This window comes from Populus trichocarpa, chromosome 7 (genome assembly GCF_000002775.5).
Source record: "Populus trichocarpa isolate Nisqually-1 chromosome 7, P.trichocarpa_v4.1, whole genome shotgun sequence".
NCBI lineage: Eukaryota > Viridiplantae > Streptophyta > Magnoliopsida > Malpighiales > Salicaceae > Populus > Populus trichocarpa.
Window position 1 is genome coordinate 5595922 of NC_037291.2, and position 19838 is coordinate 5615759.

At 31.6% G+C, this 19838-nt stretch overlaps 1 protein-coding gene across 1 annotated transcript; it reads left to right on the forward strand.

Annotated features, from left to right (window-relative positions):
• Positions 1-621: 621 nt before the first annotated feature.
• On the forward strand, positions 622-7457 carry LOC18101120 (casein kinase II subunit alpha-2). The gene is made up of 10 exons (XM_006380565.3): positions 622-1073; positions 1152-1281; positions 1894-2088; positions 2749-2906; positions 5172-5262; positions 5568-5633; positions 6506-6588; positions 6668-6731; positions 6831-6899; positions 7107-7457. Exons 1-10 carry the CDS (start codon positions 637-639, stop codon positions 7161-7163), a joined length of 1350 nt encoding a protein of 449 aa, XP_006380627.3. The 5' UTR covers positions 622-636; the 3' UTR covers positions 7164-7457.
• Positions 7458-19838: the final 12381 nt, after the last annotated feature.

Sequence of the window (19838 nt, forward strand, 5' to 3'; positions counted from 1 at the left end):
GAAAAAAAGAAAAAGAAAAAGAAAAGGAAAAGGAAATCTCCGAGCCACATACACAAAATACCAAACTTATCAATCTGAATCAAGTCCTTTAGCCAACATTAAGTGGTGCAAATGCCTATGTTTTCTAACTGACTCAACTTTTTCAAGTCTTAGGAGCAAAATATCCAAGTATCGCCTTCAATAAAGACAAGAAAATTAAGGCATAATTGAAACAATTTTGTACACGTGGAATGAGAGTAAAAATCGGGTTCTTTCATATAAAATTAGGGTAAATACATAACTCACACTTGTAGGGCTTAAGATATTTTCCAATTATGTTAATAAAAGGAGAGGGAGTAGTATGAGATTGAATGAGAAATTTAATTTATAAAATTGGTAATTAGAGGGCTGAATTGAAAGCATTTATATAGTTAGAGGAGTAGTATGAGATTGAATGGAAAATTTAATTTATAAAATTGGTCATTAGAGGGCTGAATTGAAAGCATTTATATAGTTAGAGGAGTAGTATGAGATTTGGCCATAAAGCGACTCCTTCTCCGGCTAACTAATTACACAGATAAAAACAGCACACTTTTATTATTATAAATTTATAATTACTTACATAATTATTTTTGCCTAATTAAACGAAGTGATTTGATGGCCATAAGGCCTTTTTTGCTACAGCAAAAACTCACAACAATCTTGAATCGTCAACGACAGAAGAAGAAGAACAATATCAACAAAACCCTCTTTTCTTCTCTTTTATTTATTCGCAATAATAATAATAATAATAATAATAATAATAATCCTTTTCTCTTCTCTTCTCCTCAATCATCATCCATTTCTACTCTCTTACGTCAATTCGCTTCTTCAACCACTGCCTTCTCTCACCAAAAACAAGGACAACAAGAGATACAACACCGTCTTCCTCACCGATTTAGGTCTTTGGTGCCTCCTCCGGACACGCTGGCTCAGAAAATTGGCAAATCGATTCGCCGTCCTGGCGCTCCTTCCAAGGCTAGGGTTTATGCTGATATCAATGTGATCCGTCCTAAAGACTATTGGGACTACGAGTCTCTAACTGTTCAATGGGGGTATATTCGTCTTTTTCCCTATCCTGTCGCTCTTAGATTGATTCTTGAAATTGGTGTATTTGTTGATTGGTTATGCAGGGAGCAGGATGATTATGAGGTGGTAAAGAAGGTTGGGAGGGGGAAATACAGTGAAGTTTTCGAGGGAGTGCATTGCACGGATAATGAAAAATGCATAATTAAGATTCTCAAACCCGTGAAGAAAAAGAAAGTTAGTAGATTTGTTTTGTTCTCTCTCTCTTGTTTCATGTTTGAAGTGATGTGTTGTTGTTCGATTCTTTTTTAGAATAGTAATCTTAGCGGTTCTTCTAGAATAATTTTGTTTATCCCTTATGTTTTGTGGATTAATAAATCATTTAATGAAGGTCTTATTGTGAAATGTTTTTTTTTTTTTTAATTGTTCATCAAAGAGAAAAACAGACCATCATTCTTACCATAGATATGTTGTAAATCTCTATGTCTGGTGGACAACGTTTCATCATGTTATTTACTTACACTTGCTGATCTTTCATCCCTTATTAGCTATTGCTTTGCACTTTCTGAACTTTCCACTCCTTGTTAGCTAACCACACTGTAGCCTCAAGTTCCTTCGTGGTTCCCCTGGATTATGACCCAAAGCAACCTTGAGATGTTTGAGTGATAGCTTATGCCTGTGCTTAATCTTCAAAGAGAAGTTTTCTTCGTGCATGTGATTTAGTACACAGTATAGCTACCCTTTTCTTCTCTGTTTTGGTTTTACTATTTTTTGTCTTGTGGGCCTAGTCTACACTTTATAGGTTGCCTTTTTTTGGTGACTGACTTTGTTTTTTCGTACTTGATGCAGATTAAGAGAGAGATTAAAATACTGCAGAATCTCTGTGGAGGACCAAATATTGTGAAGTTGCTTGATATTGTTAGAGATCAACAATCAAAGACTCCAAGTCTCATTTTTGAATATGTGAATAATACTGATTTTAAAGTGCTTTATCCGACACTTTCAGACTTTGATATTAGGTATTACATCTACGAGCTTCTGAAGGTAAGCACATCATTTTCCTTTCTCTCCAACTGACAAGATCAGCATTAACCGCATAAAATGACATTGACACATGCATTTAAAAAGATGGAAAAGGCATTAACAGTATCTTACCTAATGCTTCTTGTCTCCAATTATCTTTTTATTGTCTTTTTAGTGATGCAAGGTTGAAGTTCCTTTACATTGTGTACTAGATTAGATAGCCAGGTAGGAAGTTGGCTGTTGTCAAGTATGTTTCTCTTGCAATCATTCTAGCTCTAATGGTGGGGTGGTGATTTCTGTAATCACTGCATTTTATCTCAGCAATGCAGTTTATCTCCTCTCTTTATTGTAATTCTTTTGGATGGTGTAGAAAATGTAATCCTGATGTAAATATTGTTTGAACAAAATGAATGTGACATTTACTTGCCACCTTTGTGACATTTTTTGCTACTATGAAGAAGGCTGAGGCTGTGTATGTTGTTTCTAAAAGAGTGTTTTTCTGCTAACTCCCTTTGGAAGTTAGAGTGGTTTTGGAAATACCAGCCTAATTTTGAGAAACGATTGTTTGATTTATATTTGTGATAGATCCAGTGCAAACTTGCGATTCTGCTGTTTAATGTTAGTATTGTGGAATTGAAATTGTTTTGTTTAATCTTTAAGTATATGTATCCTTTTCTGTAGGCATTGGATTATTGCCACTCACAAGGTATCATGCATCGAGATGTGAAGCCTCATAATGTCATGATTGATCATGAGCAGAGGAAACTTCGTCTGATAGATTGGGGGCTTGCAGAATTTTATCACCCTGGGAAAGAATACAATGTTCGTGTTGCTTCAAGGTTTGTCACTTTTTCATTAACTTTTGAAAATTTATGTTCCCATGTTTCTTTCTCTAGTCAATACCACTTGTTGTTCGTTTGTTTCCAGAAGCTGTTTTGGTCAATTAATGTTTCCCAGTTTTGTTTGGATTAACTCTGTTCGGGAACGTGACCCAAATGGCGTTTCACAAAAATTTGAATTTTTTTTGCTTAAAATTAATTAATTATTTTTTGTTTTTAGTTTGTTTTGATGTGCTAATGTCAAAAATGAATTTTAAAAAATGAAAAAACATTATTTTGATGCATTTTCGAGCGAAAAATACTTTTAAAAGCAACCGCTACCACAATACCAAACGCTACCTAAGGTAGCCTTTGTTGCTGCCATAGTTTTAAAACCCAACCCGGTGATCAACCCGGTATAATGATTGGGTTACGGGTCAGATGGGTTGACCCGGGTTAACCCGAGTCAACCCAAAAAAAGGGGTTCAAGAATGACGGAATTGTGCGCCCTACAACTTAAGAAACACAAATTCTTCAACTGCTGGTATCTCCCCGATCCTCTTTAGCGCTTCCTTGCTGGGTTTTTCATCCACACCAATGGTCATTACTGCTTGTTTTTGTGGAGCGATCTTGCCAACGCTCATGAAACTCACATTTACATTCTCCTCGCCAAGGATATTCCCCACACTGCCAATCATACCTGGTTGATCAACCTGACTGCAAAGTATGAGGCTGCCTTCCATGCTCACATCAACACCAAATGAATCTACCTTGGTGAGGTGGGGCTTCCTGTCTTTCACTCTTCCCTCCACTTTAATCTCACCAGAGTCAAAAATTGCAGTGGCAAATTTTGATTCCACATTGGCAATTTGGACCTGGATGAACTCAGGTGGATTCTCAGGTGAACCATCCAACAAAATAATCTTCTGTTATCCTCAGTCCTCCACTTAAAATTAAGCTTTCAAATTTTGCCCAAAAACTAAACCTGAAATAAAAAGGAAGAAAATTAACTAAAACCAAAATCTTACCAAAAGAATTAATCAAAATAATCTCACCATGTCCCTGCTTTTCGGCCGCTGAATTGACACTTAATACCCATTAGGAAGAGGCACCAAACACCTTGGATTTGGATTTTTTGAGAAGGTTTTGAGATTGTGGGGTTAGATTTTTGTAGATCTCCGAGAAAGAATGTGAGAGATTGAAAATTATTTGAGTATAAGAAGATACTGACAGAAACGAGTAAGATAGCAAAAGCAAAGATGAAAGGGTATTTTCTTTCTTTGACCAGATTTTGAACAGATATCATCGCCATATGCTTTCTTTTTATAAGCTTTTGGGAGAGAAAGAGTTTAAGCAACTAGCAAGGATCGAGATCCACAGAGATTGTGGGTCAGAGACAGAGAGAGACGATGACATTCAATCAGAGAGAGACGATGACTTTCAATTAAATTGAGTGTTTAGGAAAAAACGATGTCGTTGTGTTCATATATATATATATATATATATATAAATATAATAAGGCCGGGTCTCATCCGGGTTTACCCGGGTCGGCCGGGTTCCGGGTCGACTCACCGGGTCTCACCGGGCCAATTTCCAGGCTGTTTTTTGCTTAAACCCGGCCCGGCCCTAGACCCGGGTCGGCCGGGTCCCGGGTCGACCCGCCGGGCCGGGCCGGGTTTCAAAACTATGGTTGCTGCTGCTGAAATGGTTGTGGCCACTAGAGTTATAAATAAATAGCAACTCTCAGCTTGTTTTAAGTAATGTATGCATTTATTTAGTAATTGAACTAAATAAACACAATAGTAATATCATATAACTAGGATTTATGCAACATAATATGAGTTTATAACAATGTGTTAAAACTTGATGTTGTAATGGATCATGCTCCTATGCGGAAGGTTACTGCCAGTTCTTAAACGATCTATGAACCCATCCATCACTGAATTAAGCCCTCTTTGAATTTTGTCATTTTACTCAAACCGGTGAAATGATGTGGCAGTTTCTTTTAACTAAATAAATACAATAGTAATATCATATAACTAGGATAAATGCAACAAAATACAAGTTTATAACCATATGTTAAAACTTGATGATGTATTTGATAATTGATCATACTCCTATGCTTCCCTGTGGTTACTGCCGGTCCTTAAATGGTATCATATCCATCCAGTTCTTAAACCCATCTGTCTCTAAGTTAAGCCCTCTTTTTATTTTGTCATTTTACTCAAACCGGTGAATTGATGTGGCAATTCTTTTTTAATCTGTTATTCCATTTCTGATCTGCAGATACTTTAAAGGCCCTGAACTTCTTGTCGATCTGCAAGACTATGACTATTCTTTGGACTTGTGGAGCCTTGGTTGTATGTTTGCTGGAATGGTGGGTGTCCTCTCTAACTTCCACTTTTCTCATCTTGCACATTATTTGTCGTGCGTGCAAGTACACATGTCCACCTCAGAATTGTGGCCTGGTCCATTATGGCTTGCTTCTTTATGAACTTACATGACTGGCCTGCCATTGCTCTTTGTACATGTATTAATGTCTATGATAGTGTTACTAATGCCATAGACAAGTGGACCTTGGTGTGCTTGCCTATTCTTGCTTGGATGGCAGATAGGGTAGAATGAATTTTGAGGTAATGCCAAAATATGTGGTAATCTCGTTATTGCTGTTGTGTTTTGCAGATATTCCGTAAGGAGCCATTCTTCTATGGGCATGATAATTATGATCAGCTGGTCAAAATAGCTAAGGTATGTGAAATGATTGGATAAAAGTTGAGTAAAAAATATCCGGAACACCCATCTTGTAAATCATTTCATCGACTTTCTAGATGACCATTGATCAGCAAGTGAGATCAATGTCTTTGGGTATCTTTTGGGCCTTGCCTTTTTTGTATTGGCCAGTTTGGTTAGGAAAGTTAGTTTACAAAAAATATGCTAAATTGCTTCCATGGTGTATAGCATGACAAATGAAGAAAAGGAGAAAGATAGCTAACACAGCCGAAGGCTGGTTGTCTGGGTCGAATAACCAGAAAGAAAGAACAAACTCTTTATGAAATTATCAAAATATAAAAATTGTTCTCATTACAGAAGTAACAGTCCTTAAATACTAGCAAAACCCCATGTAAATGAAATCCTAGCTCTTAAAAATAATTAAATTTTAGCCATCTAAACTATCACAAAAAATATTACATAAATAAACTATTAAAAGAAAATCCTTAATTATATGAAGGTGTCCATCAAATTTCAGCCCAGCTCTGGTATCTATCTGGATGTAAGGACCACATTGCAATGATTTGACCACCTGTGGAGATCGTGATTTTTAATATTTTTAGGATGAAAGTTGGAAATTTGGAGAGCTATAGGGATCAAACATACTTCATCTTTAGAGTGTGTGCATGTGTGTGCATGACTGGCTGCTTGCTTGCTAAGGCATTTCTGCTATTTTTCAGAAGCTTTTTTCCCCTAATGTACTTGATGGTGCCTGACAACCTATATGGCAGAATTGTCTTGCATTGACAGGCTTTGTATTTGTGGAATTTTACTGTAACATGCTTAGAACTTGTTTTAAGAATGTGATGGATAAAGATGGAAATGTAATCATTCTTGATTTTATGTGTAAGGTACTTGGAACAGATGAGCTGAATGCCTATTTGAATAGGTATCGCATAGAGTTAGATCTGCATCTTGCTGCACTTGTTGGGAGGTTGGTCATGTGTGCTGATAACTTCAATTGATTATATTTAGAGAACCAGTTTTCTTAAGAAAATTATTTTCTTTTACAGGCATAGCCGGAAACCGTGGTCAAAGTTTATTAATGTTGACAATCAACATTTGGCAGTTCCTGAGGTAGAAATTCATTTATAAATTTAAAATGATTATTTGTTCATTGTTAAATATATTTTAAATCATGCCCTTTTCTTTCTTTTCTATTTCTCCTCTTTAAAGGCTGTTGACTTCCTCGACAAGTTGCTGCGATATGATCACCAAGAAAGGCCAACTGCAAAAGAAGCTATGGTATGCCCCTGCTCCTTGTCTGTTGACAAAAACCCTTGACTGGTGGTTTTTATTAACCTTGTCATATGCATAGCTATTGGTTGCTTTTTGACCTGTGGAGTAATTGAGGGGAGAATTGGGGGTGGGGGGTGGCGACCTTTCTTTTATTTGTTTCTTCACTCATATATCGTTGCTTTGTAAGTGGTGACCGACCTTGTTACCATGCAGGCCCATCCATACTTCTATCCAATTAGAAATGCAGAAAGCAGCAGAACTCGTACCTAGTTTCAAATTTCAAGATGCTGTCAAGTCCTGGCTTCTCTTTGTTCTTTGTTGCGGCCTTCCTATGTAATCCGACTGAATATTATTATAATGGTGAGTTTGCATATAGGGAAGTCCTTCATACTTCTGTTGTTAAGAAGCCAGTCATTTTTTAATTCCCATTCCAGGCATCTTCTGGCTTATTATACTATTTTTTTTCTCTGAACTTGTGTGCTCCTAATTTGGGAATAAATACTGATTTCAGATATTTTGTTTGGTTTTTTATTGTTTTTGTGATTAGATGATACGTTTGAATTTTCCCTTTGTCCTGGATTTTTTTTGTCTTTTGTGCGTGGGAATTATTGGTTTCAGAATAAATTGTTTGAACGTGTATAAGATGGATCTATCAAGAAAGTGGGTTAATTTCAGTTTTGGAATAGAAGAGATAGAGAGAGTGAAGATGGATCTATCAAGAAAGTGACTTATCTTTCTATACTTTTCTTTGAAATTACATAAACTTACTAGACATATTTTATATTTTTGTTTTTGTCTCTGTTTTTGCCTTTTTTGTATTAGTCTCTTCTTCTAGGAATATTCACTATTTTGTACTTCAATTTTTTTTTAATTATGTATACTAATTGAATTAAAATTGATATAATTTAAGTGATTTAGGAAATGAAAACTATATATGAAAATAAATCATGTCAATTTTAACACATGATTGTCAACTAGTATATGTTAATTTAAGTAGATGGAATACGGAACGGTGGCTATTCCTGAAGTATGTGAATTATTCATGGCTGGTTTTAAGTCTATTTTTTTGCGGGTTTCCTCATTTTTATTTTTATTTTTATTTTATTTCAAAAAATTCATTATATATTGAAGTGTTTTAATAATGATATTGTTATTATCAATTTTCAATTTGTTTTATATTTTTTTCTCCAGCTTTATTCTAAATCATAAATTATCTTGATTATTAAATAAATAAAACCCCTCTTTTCTTTCGGACAAGGTTTTCTACCATAAATTATTATTATTAATTTATTAATTTGATTATTTAAATAAATTCTCTGCAGTTTTTTTTTTAATCATAAATCTTTTTTTTTTCTTTTTGAGTTATCAGTTTCTCACCAACAACTTACATAATTGCAATCATTGGTGGAGTAATGGTGCATTTAGATGCAACTAGCTGTGGATGGGCTTGATTTATTTTGCATGAAAAGTAATGCTCAAATGCTGCAAACGTGTTTCAAAGAAGGAAGATAAATGGACAAATAGCAGATGAACTAAATTAAAAAAAAAAATTATGATAACATGGAAAAAAATATTTTTCAAAAAAAGGATATTGATGTAGTTTTATTCTTAGAAAGGATGAAATTAAATAAAAAAAACTTAAAAAATTGGTTTGATTCAATTTAAGTTAGCTTGAAAAATCTATAATCTAACTCAGGTTATCTTATAAAATTTATGGCTCAAATTATAAAATTTAGATAACTTGATAGAAAAGAAAAAAAAATAAAGAAAATCATCAAGTTCATTTAAAAAAAAAAAAACAGAGGTAATTAATTTTTCAAACTCTTAACTTGAGTTATTATTAGAAGCATCCTATCTAGATTTAATTTTTAATCAATCAAATGTTGAAGAATGCAATTGAAAAAATAATTTTTATCATGCAACAAGATTAAAAAATAGTAATTAAAAGAATGAGAATCAAAATTGAAACATAATAAAATTTATCTTTGATTTGAGGTGAAATTGAAAAGAAAAATTAATTTTACAAAAGCATTAAAAAAATCAAAAGAATAAGTATCAAAATTAAAATAACAAATACAAACAATTTTTTTTATTAAAGGGTGAAATTAAAAAGAAAAATCAATTTAACAAAAAGCAAAAAAAAAAGATCAAATTGGGAAAAAAAACCACATATTCTAAATTAAGATTGAAGGATGAAATTCAAAACAAATAAAAGTTTTATAAAAAGGCCAAGAACAAAAATAAAAAATTAAAAGAATAAGGATGAAAGTGAAAATTCTCATAGGAAGGAGAAAAAAAGAGAGGGAATAAACAGAAAATGTCATTGGTGACAAACCGTGCCACTAATGACTATACGCCTCGCTCCAAAAAAAAAGAGAACACAACGACGCTTTCAATTAAATGACAAAAGGGGTTTTGGCAGTCGGGAAGCTTCAGATGCGTTGTTCGAAGGATGCAGGCGCCTCTTACATGTTAGTATGCATGTAGCACGCGTTATTAACTTTTTATTATTTTTTACTTTTATATTTAGTCAAATATCAAATTGCTTTTAAGGAGGTGTTTGAGATTGTAGTGCATGATGCTTTATCATGACCAAATCATCATATAGTTATCTATCCTTCTAATCTGGTTTCATTAGCAGTTTGTCATTGTACTAGAAAAATATTTGCCTTTCCTAACTATACTTATTAGGAATTATGTATATCAATAGTTAGAGATTTAGTTGAACTCATGAATTTATACCAATTGCGCTTTAGAATTTTCTCATTTCATATCTTACAATTATTCCTTTCATTTCTCTGTTCTATTTAAAAATTCATAGTTACATTTACATACATTTCTTATACCTTTACATTCTTAATAACACATGGCTTATATACATATCCTAATGACTTATGGATATATTTCTTCAATTTTTTTTTTTTTTATGTTTTATGCCCCTATGACTTTATCACCATGATTCATCATTGGGCTAAATTAATCTTAGCAATCTCATATAAAAATCAAACATTCTGATTATCCCTCATAGATGCCAATAAACTTCGGCTATCCTTTACGTATGCCAATAACTCCGACGAACCCTCACAGTTGCCAACAAATTTGACGAAACCTCATGGTGACTATCCCTTATAGTTGCTGACTAACCCAGTTGATCCTCATGGTTGCCAACAAATCCAGCAAACCTCACAGTTCCAAAAAAAAAAAAAATCCTTAACTTTAGTTTCATATATGGAAGACTAAGTAAACACATCAATAACATAGCTTCCATTCATCTATCAACTTTCTTACACGTCATCAATTTTCACAATGATAGTCACTCAGTATTCACAAGTCAATTTTTATTGTTGCTTAAAAGTTCACTTGTAGATTATTTTTTTTCCATCATTATAGTCATTTCGATCACGCACTAGTTATCAACGTTACGATCAATTTCATTCACATCATTATTTCTATTGTTGCAATCGTTTAGAATTCATATTTAGGATTACGCTCTTGCGGTCAATCACACTTCATACACATACATTATTTTTTCACCTTTGCGCGGTTAATTACAAACACATATAAATTACAGCCTCATAAGTATAAGCCGTTAAATATTATTATTACACAACACAAATAAATAACCATTGTCAATCTAAGAATTTCAAAAGCACTATTTAATAAATAAAAAAGCAAGAGAGGAACAATCCCTTACCTTAACTCTTGTTATCCAAGCTCTTAAGAAGTCGAGTTTCACTTTGAACGCTTCTCCTACAACTCCTGAGCAATAATCATAACCTTCACATCATTACTTTAAAACTTATCTGTAGAAATTTCTATATCTTACATCCAACTGCCAAATTAGTAGCAATTGTTAAAGTAACATTGGTTGGAACAATTAATTTTCGAGTTGATGTCATGATAAATACTATGTAAAACAATAGCTGAACTTTTATAAATATAATTGGCTTCTCCAAGAAGGTATATAAAATAAAATATTAAGCCATCACAAATATTTTAACAAACCAAAGTTTGTTAAAAAAAAAAAACTTATTATAACAAGTATAAAAATCTAAACAATCAATAAATTTCAACCAATCAAGATTTTAAAAATCATGTTATGAAATATATAGATTTCACAAAGATTATAATATCCTCTTTAACTATTAATCTAGTTATCACAAAAAAAATTTATAAACTAAATAAGGACTACTAATAAAGACTTAAAATTGTTGTCCAATAATCACAAAATGATTAAATGATTAAATAAGAGGACTTATATGTTTAGTTTATAATTATGCAAACATTTAAAAACATGGTAATCTTGCAATTATTACAAAAGCTAGCATGCATACTAAGCATATATATAAACTTGCAAAAGATATAGGAAAACAAATCCTAACATATAAACTAAACAAGTATTGAATTAGACTTATACAAAACTAGTTTAGAGTACTTGTTGAAGTTCTTAAAAAATATTCAATTTCATATTATTTTTGTTGTTGTCAATGATTAATCTTTTATCGTTAAGACTTTATTAATTTCTCCTTACTTGGTGTAAAAAAACTTACTTCAATAAACTTCTCACGATTCCAAAAACTTCACCTTATTTAGGTGTATTCTTACACAAGATCCAACGAACTTAAAAGAATTATACTCAATATTTTTCTATAAAAATCAAACATAAGCTTTAGAGTATAAAGAATAAGTCTAAAAAAAAACTGGCAATAAATAGAGGAAATAACTCAACAATGTTTTTAATAATTTTCATTCTTCCAAAACACCTATTTGTAAGACTTAAGAATCAAAATATTAATTACTTATAATTTATGAATATTCATCAATTATAAATATTTATAAATTATGATGAATATTTATAGTTCATGAATTATAAATGAATACCTTTATTTTTATCATATAATTAATATATTGGTTCATGTATTAAGACATTTTAAGAACTAGAAGAAATTACTAATTAAATAGAGATTTAATAACAAAATATTTTTTATTAACCAAATTCAAGTCCAAACTCATGACCCCATAAGCCCACTACCCAATCAAAAAAGTTATTTTGAATATGAAACTTTTGTTATCTAATTGGTTTTTAGAACAATTTTTTATTTATCTTTAATTAGTTTTTTTTTAAATGTTAAAGTACTCTTGTTGGGTTATAAAATTTAACATGGTTTTAATCTTTAATATGAATGGACCTCATATTTTATTTAGCTTTAAAATACTTATTACATGTTTTGTAGTGATTATGCAGTTAACAAGGTCTTATTTTAGAGTTTTTGAAGAAATATTTTGGAGGTTTTGTAACGATTACAGTTTAAAATGTTTTTTACTTGAAAATACATCAAAATAATATATATTTTTTATTTTTTAAAAATTATTTTTGACATCAGCACATCAAAATAATCTAAAAATATTAAAAAAAAATATAATTTTAACCGTGTTTCCCAGCATTTTCTTAATCAGTAACATAATTTCGACTTCGAGTAGTAGATAACCTGAGAGATGATGGATATATGTAGCTAGTGAATTAAATGTTAAATTAAAACAGGTAATCTTAAACGCAGACGTTTCGAAAGAAGGATGAGGATTGATAAGGATTTACTCATAAGTAAAAAATAAATGTAAATATGTCCTTGGTTTCATTTTTCATTTCGAGCATCTACTTTTCTCTCTTTCTCCATCTGAGCATGTAAGTTGAGAATCGATGAAATTTTGAGCTCGTGATGAGGCCAAGAGAAAAGCCAAATGCATGAGGGACACGCGTCAAGATAAACGTGATTCTGATGAAAGGTCATTTTAAAAGCATATATATAAACAGTAATTAAGATTATATGAGACAGAGAAGAAGGGATGGGTGATGAGACATGGCTGCATAATCCTGGGGTTCGGCTGAGCCAGGGCCGCACCCTAGTGTCGGTCTCCTAGCATACAAAAAGGCTCGAAACCAAACAAAATTAACAATTTGAGAGAAATGACAGCTCCTCAAACGCAGTCCCCCTTAGCTCGCAAGCTCCCTCATAACAAAGTACACCACCAAATCAACCCTATCTCTGCTCTGTCTCCCCAACATCCAAAGCTGTACTCCCTTGGAACAAGTTCTTAAACAAATGGATAAATATAAAAAAAAAGGGCAAGAGGGGTAGTTTCCTCTCTGTGTGTATATATGATTTTGGCATGATATGATATACGTTTGTGTTTGCCTGCGGATGCTTTATTTGTATTGTAACTTCCAAGTTCTCTCCTCCATTATATATATATATATATATATATATATATATATATATATATATATATATATATATATATATATATATATATATATATTATCCTTTGTCCCGATCTAATGAAGATGGAAATTATGGGTCATAGTCAGTGATTATAGTCAAAACTCGGACGCTTCTTTCTTATGTCACCGACCATATAAACACGTAACGAGAAGGGAACAAGCTAGGGTCAGTTTTCATCACACAAGGTCTCTTTTGTTTTGGGTTTAAAATATTTGCAGTTTTTAAATGCTTTTTTGGACCATAAAATTATCACTCTTGCCGGGTCAAATTTGAAGGTCTCGATGCCAAAAAGAACCTAGGTGGCGAGCCTGTACAAGTCAATGAATCATGGCAACCTTTTGTTTTTATATATTTTTCAGAACAAAACAAACGAAGAGGGAAAGAAGGGAGAAAAGATTAGCACTAAATTAATACTATAATATCATTTCTCGAGCCATACACAATCCACTGCTCATATAATCTCAAATCTTAGGTTCAAATCCCTACTTTCCAGCTGTCGTGAGCTATATTTAATCACCCCATTAACAACCTCGTTATTCCCTCGTTTCCACTCGGCAAGACATTTTGCAAAATGATTGTCAACATGTTACCTCCTAGATATTTTTTCATGTTGGTTTGCCATACAAGCATAGATTAGCTAGCTAGGGTTACAAATTATTCAACGTGGATTGACTTTGATCTTCATGTCTTCTAATTTCTCTGCATGCGATATCCAAGAAGACAGACATAACCTAATATGAGGACTTAATGTTTCGTTTTGGCCCTACAATGTTGGTTGTGCGTTGCGAGCATTATTGATTAGTATATGATGGGGATCAAAAGGACTGTACGGATCATAAGCTAGATTACAAAAAAAAAAGGGAGCAGAATCCTTACCATTATCATTTCGAGACAACAGTCCTGGCATTTGTCACCTCTTAACTGTGTTTCACTGTTTGTGTAATTTATCATCTGGGTGAAACATGTTAACATGATACCTGTTGGGGACCCATGTTCTTCTTCTTGACTGTAGACACACACACACACACACACACACACACACATGTACGCGTGCGTGTATTTTACAATCAATCGTCGTCTTGAGATTAGGGTTTCTGTTCAAATGAGCTGTGGAATTGTGATCCTAGCTAGCTAGCTAGCTGGTTCAAACCCTAATAATTTTTTGAGTGTTGGTTGATTGGCCAACTTAGAACAAAATCGTATGGAAATATGCACTAGTTTCTTGATCCATCCATTATCGACATTAAAAATGCTTGTATGTAGTTCTAACGCTTTACCAAAGGAACAAAACGAGGCTTGAAAACGGAACCAAAGCCAAGATTTTCGCAAGAATCATGTGTTTTTATTATGCTTAACGTGTATGTATGTCAGCCCTTTCGTCACCATAATCTTCTTATATATTTTGATCCGATCAGCAGTTCGTTCGATCAAGTTTATTAATTAATTCTTAAAGGAGTAAGATTCCGGACCATATAACTTGAACAGGACACCTTTAATTAGCTCATCTCCAAGTATAATTCTCAGTTAAAGTGAGTCAACAAATCGAGGTCTTTGGCTTTTGATACTAATTGTATCGGAATCGACATCAAATAACTCTCGTTGATTCCAAATCTAGCTAGTGGACCCTCGACAATCATCTAGACAAAGAATAATATGATGACTAAAATGTTGGTGGATTTTTAGTATCGTCTAAAGCAAGAAAGGATTATTTAATGATGGGCAAGAATATATCTCACCAGTTGTTATTTTCATACTCGCTTTACTCTCCATGAACCAAGTATATATTATGAAATATGCCTCTCCAATCTTGACCCTCAATTTTCTGGATAGAATTATACACATCATTTTCTTCTCTTTTCTTTTCTTTTTTCTAAGAGAGAAAACACCTCACGCATAGTATCTTACGAAATTACTAGTCTTACAATTCTTACATTACAAGAACAACCGCAATATTATAACTCGTTTATTAATTTATAATCACATCATTAATGTCTTGTCTTGCATACATAAATAACAAAAAAACGACACTTTCAACTTAGGCTTTAATATTAATTTCAAGAGACTCTATGATATTGAACATTGAATACAATAATCAATACATACAACATGAGTATCTTATTAGCCGGTATGAGTCTTTCTATAATGTTTAGATATCATGAGGCTAGAAAATAGTTAACAAAAAATCTAAGCCACCATGGCCATTCCGTGATAGCGATTTTACCGTGCATTTTTCTTGTAAATCACTGTGGATTGAAAAATTTATTTATTTTTTTTAATTTTCTATTTGTTTTTTTACATAATTAAACCCTTTCGAGCTCAAATTTGCACCCAATTACATGTTTTTTTTTTTATGATTGAATTGAAAGATAGAAAACTGAGGTGAGAAAAGCATGTAACATAGGTGGTGGCTTTGAGATTTGCTTGAAAACCCCCTATATTTTTTAACTAATAGATAACAGGTCCCTTTAGTTTTAAAAAATTCAATTTTGATACCAAACTTTATTCTCCTCTTTTTTAGTGCTTTTTTTGGTGGAGAGAGAAGGGATCGCAAATTCTAGCGTAGAGAGAGAGTTTTTGTAGGCAACGATTTCGACCACTAAAACAATCTATTTTTGTGTCAAATGGTTACATATGATGAGGGGAGTTAAGATTATGTGTTTTATTATCTTTAAAATGCCTAAAACTTAGATGTGGGCCCAGGAAGATTTTTTGTTTTGGGTAGATTATGGGTTTTGGGGTGGTTTTCTATGTTTTTGAAGATCATGAATTGATTTAACAAGGTTTCTAGGATCTTTCTTAGGAGTTTTGGGTAAAAAAATGGTTTGAAATTGGGTTTTTTGGTTGAAAAAACAAGAACTTTATCTTTTCGACCACCACAATGGCTGGATTTTGGGGAATGATCGACGACGCGTCATCTACCAAGATAGACGACAAATCATCTTTTTTTTTTTGTCGAAGAATGGGGACAACATAACTTCAAAAAATATTAAAGGCCCACACACGGGGGCTGAACTTGCAGGCTTGTGCCCAAGCCCTTTCTTAGTGGGCCAGATACTTGGCTGTGCTTGCCAGGCACACAACACCTGGCCTTATTCTTTTTTTTAGTTATTTTTTATTTATTTTCTAAAATACAAGTTTTTTATATGTATTTTTTATATTAAAAAAATTGCATTTATGTTTTGATTAATACCCCTTCTTTGTGATTTTTCTTGGTTTATTTAGCCTTTTTAAAATAGCTACTATTTTTAATTGTATTGGATGTGTTTAACTTGTATTTTATGAGGTCAGTGTTATTCATCTACAATTTCTTTTACATAGATTAAATTTATTTTTAAAAATAAAAAAATTATTTTTTTACAATATTTTAATATGTGCAGCCTTGTATAAAAATTATTTCCTTTTATTTTATTCAATAAATTTTATGTGTATGTCAATTTTTGTTACAAATTGATTTTAATAAAAAAAATTATTAAACACAACCGGGTAAATGACCCGTGTTGCGATATAAAATATCTTGATCTATATTTATCTCTTTATTTTTTCAATTATGTTTTTATTTATCATTGATGACTTTTATTTATTTTAAAAATAGTTTGTGATTGATTTAATTAGATGTGTTCATAAGTTTTTCGATTTACATTTAAGATTATTTTTTTTTTGTAAAAGAAAGCATTGAAAAATTCTACATGTTTAATTTTTTTTGTATCATGTATTAGTGCTTTCAATTTGTTTCTTATTCTTTTGATTACTTATTTTTTTTATAAAATTTTTATTGTTTTTAATTTCACCCTTCAATCCAAGTTAATTGTGTATTTTTGTTTTTAATTTGTCCCCATTCTTTTGATTTTTTTTTCTTTTGTTAATGTTTTTATTCTTTTCAATTTAACTCTTAAAATAAAAATTTATTATTGCCCTTTAATTTATTTTTTCTTTTGATTTTCACCCTCATTCTTTTAATTGCTATTTTTTTGTCTAATTTATATTTTCAAATCATCCTTCAATGTTTCATTTTCTATGGATTGGGTTTCATGATTTTATCATATATAGTACTTCTGGTCCAGTGACCCGGGTCACTGGTTTGAAAACTTAATAGGGGTTAACATTTTTTTTTTTTTCTTTTCTGATATCGTTGTTCAATATTGTTTTTTTCTTTTAATTGGCTTTATGGTTATCTTAATTTTTTTTTATCGAATTATCCCGACCTCATGACTGAAGACGTGGGTTTGTCAGGATAATTCGGACTAACTCACTCTTTAATGTCTAGATTACATGTCTATCGTGCTGGTTCAAATTGGCTCACACTAGTTCTTTTTAAAACCTATTTAGTCCTTTCATGTTTTATTGGTTAAAATTTAAACAACATCATCTTTTTGCTCTTGAATAAAGTTTTTTTCTCATATTATCGTGATGACTTATATATATATATATATATATATATATATATATATATATATATATATATATATATATATTGCTTTTCTAATAGTATGCAAGAATATCCCACACAATTATTATATAAAAAAAAGCTTGCAAGAATATCTATGCAAGGCAAGTGAGGTAAAATAAATAAATAAAAATTTGAATGCACAAAACCATAGAAAACAGAATTTAAAAGGATTGAATTAAAATAAAAAAGTTCAATGATCGAAAAAATTTAAGGGACCAAAAGGAAAAAACAATTGATAATAAATAGTGGAGTGAATAAGTTATTGTGAGAGCATGAATAATGAATGCATAGTAAAAACACTGTTTTAAATTATTTCATGTAATGATAGGAGAGATATTACGATGAGAAGGATAATGTATAAAAAATATATTGTAAACTCAAATAAAAGGATGAAAAGAAAAATACAAATGGAATTATATCATGGGAGACAAATGATAAGTGTAAACTCATATATAAAAAATATATTGTAAACTCATAAAGTTAATCATTATTTAATTATTTTTCAATTATATTATTCAAAAATGTTATAAATGTTGTTCACACTATCATCTTAATATCATAATTATTTTTGTTTCCTCTAACATAGATTAGAGAAAACTAGACTGGTGTTCGCGCTACGCTATTGATTCAAATTATTTTTCCAATAAAATATTTAAGCATCGTAAATGTATTTAAAAAAAATTTATTTTCTCGGGCTATAATCTTAATCAACTAAATAAGCTGATTTAATTTGAATCATAGTAAAAAAAAAAAAAGACATATATTGTTGTTTCTTTTTAATACATGAAGTAAAAACGAATAGAATAAAAAGGATAGTTAGTGTTAAATATTTACCTTGTAAATCTATCTTTTGATTTTATTATGATGATTAACTTTATGCTTTAGTAATTAATTATTATTAACAACTATTTTTTGTTTTATTGGTTCATATATTTTTATTATTTTATTTTATTTAGTGTAGACAATAGCTTTTCATTTTTTTAATTAAAAATAACCATGATACCCAAAGATTTATATATGACTCTGAAGCTTTTTTTTTTTATTTTTATTATTATTAGAAATTAACCCACAACTTGGATTGGAGGAAATAATTATCCTCATGAGATGAATTTATCCACAACAATATATTGTAACGTTTGACCCCGGCGTCGATCTTTCAGCCATGGGCGTTATGTTCCAAGAAGCTAGTCTAGATTCGGATTAGAATTCATTTTTTTTTTTAAAAAAAAAACAAGAATTGAATTAGATTTTGGTTTATGCACGTAGTTTATAGAATTATTTCCGATTAATTAAAGTGTGTGTATATATATATATATTAGAAAGAAGGATGACATTCCTTTTCTTCTCTGATAAGAAAAGAACATGGCCGACATACGTTTTCGTTTTCTTTTGTTTGACACTTTAATCTCAGCAAGTCAATAGGCTTCGAAAATATCTCCCTCCTCGTTTCTCTAATCAACAATTAACTGGTAAGAACTACGCATGGCTGTCCTCGGAAAAGCCAGGAACACACAGGCCTCTGTTCTTTCTTTTTAAAAGCCTTTTTTCACATCACTATTAGAAGCATGTTAAAATATTGCTTAGGACAATAATTGAGAGATTGGGATTAGCCAGGAGGAGTCCCAATCCGCCCTCTATTCACATATCAACAAACATACAGGCTTCTTCGATGCTAGCTTCAATGCATAAACTCTGTCTTCTACTCGCTACGAAATTGTTTTTATTTTATTTATTTATTTATTTTTGTCGATGCTGACTTGTCACTGGCTTTCCTTTCATTTTCCCCCTCTGCGCAAGTGTTTCTTTAATATGCCCAATAATTTCAGGTCATTTTCATAGATATATAATTATATTATTGGTGATGATCTTTCACTTGCAGCTCTCCTGTCGATGCAATGACATTTATAGTAAACAAATTAAGAGCTTGCAAGTATATATTATCTTTGTTAATGTACTAATCCTAATGCATGCATGCCCCCGCTAATACCTTCGTGGATAGGTTATTTATATGCAAATCAAGATTAATAAACCGTTAATCATAAAGACAATACTTTATGATCGATGCAGCGACTTAAATTCCCAATCGTTCGTTTATTTATTTGTTTTTCACCTTCTTGGATTTAATTACATGCAATTAGCATCAAATAAAATACATACAGAAGACACTGCTCATCGGTACCATATTATCGCATTCCATGACGTGACGTGGGTATTTTT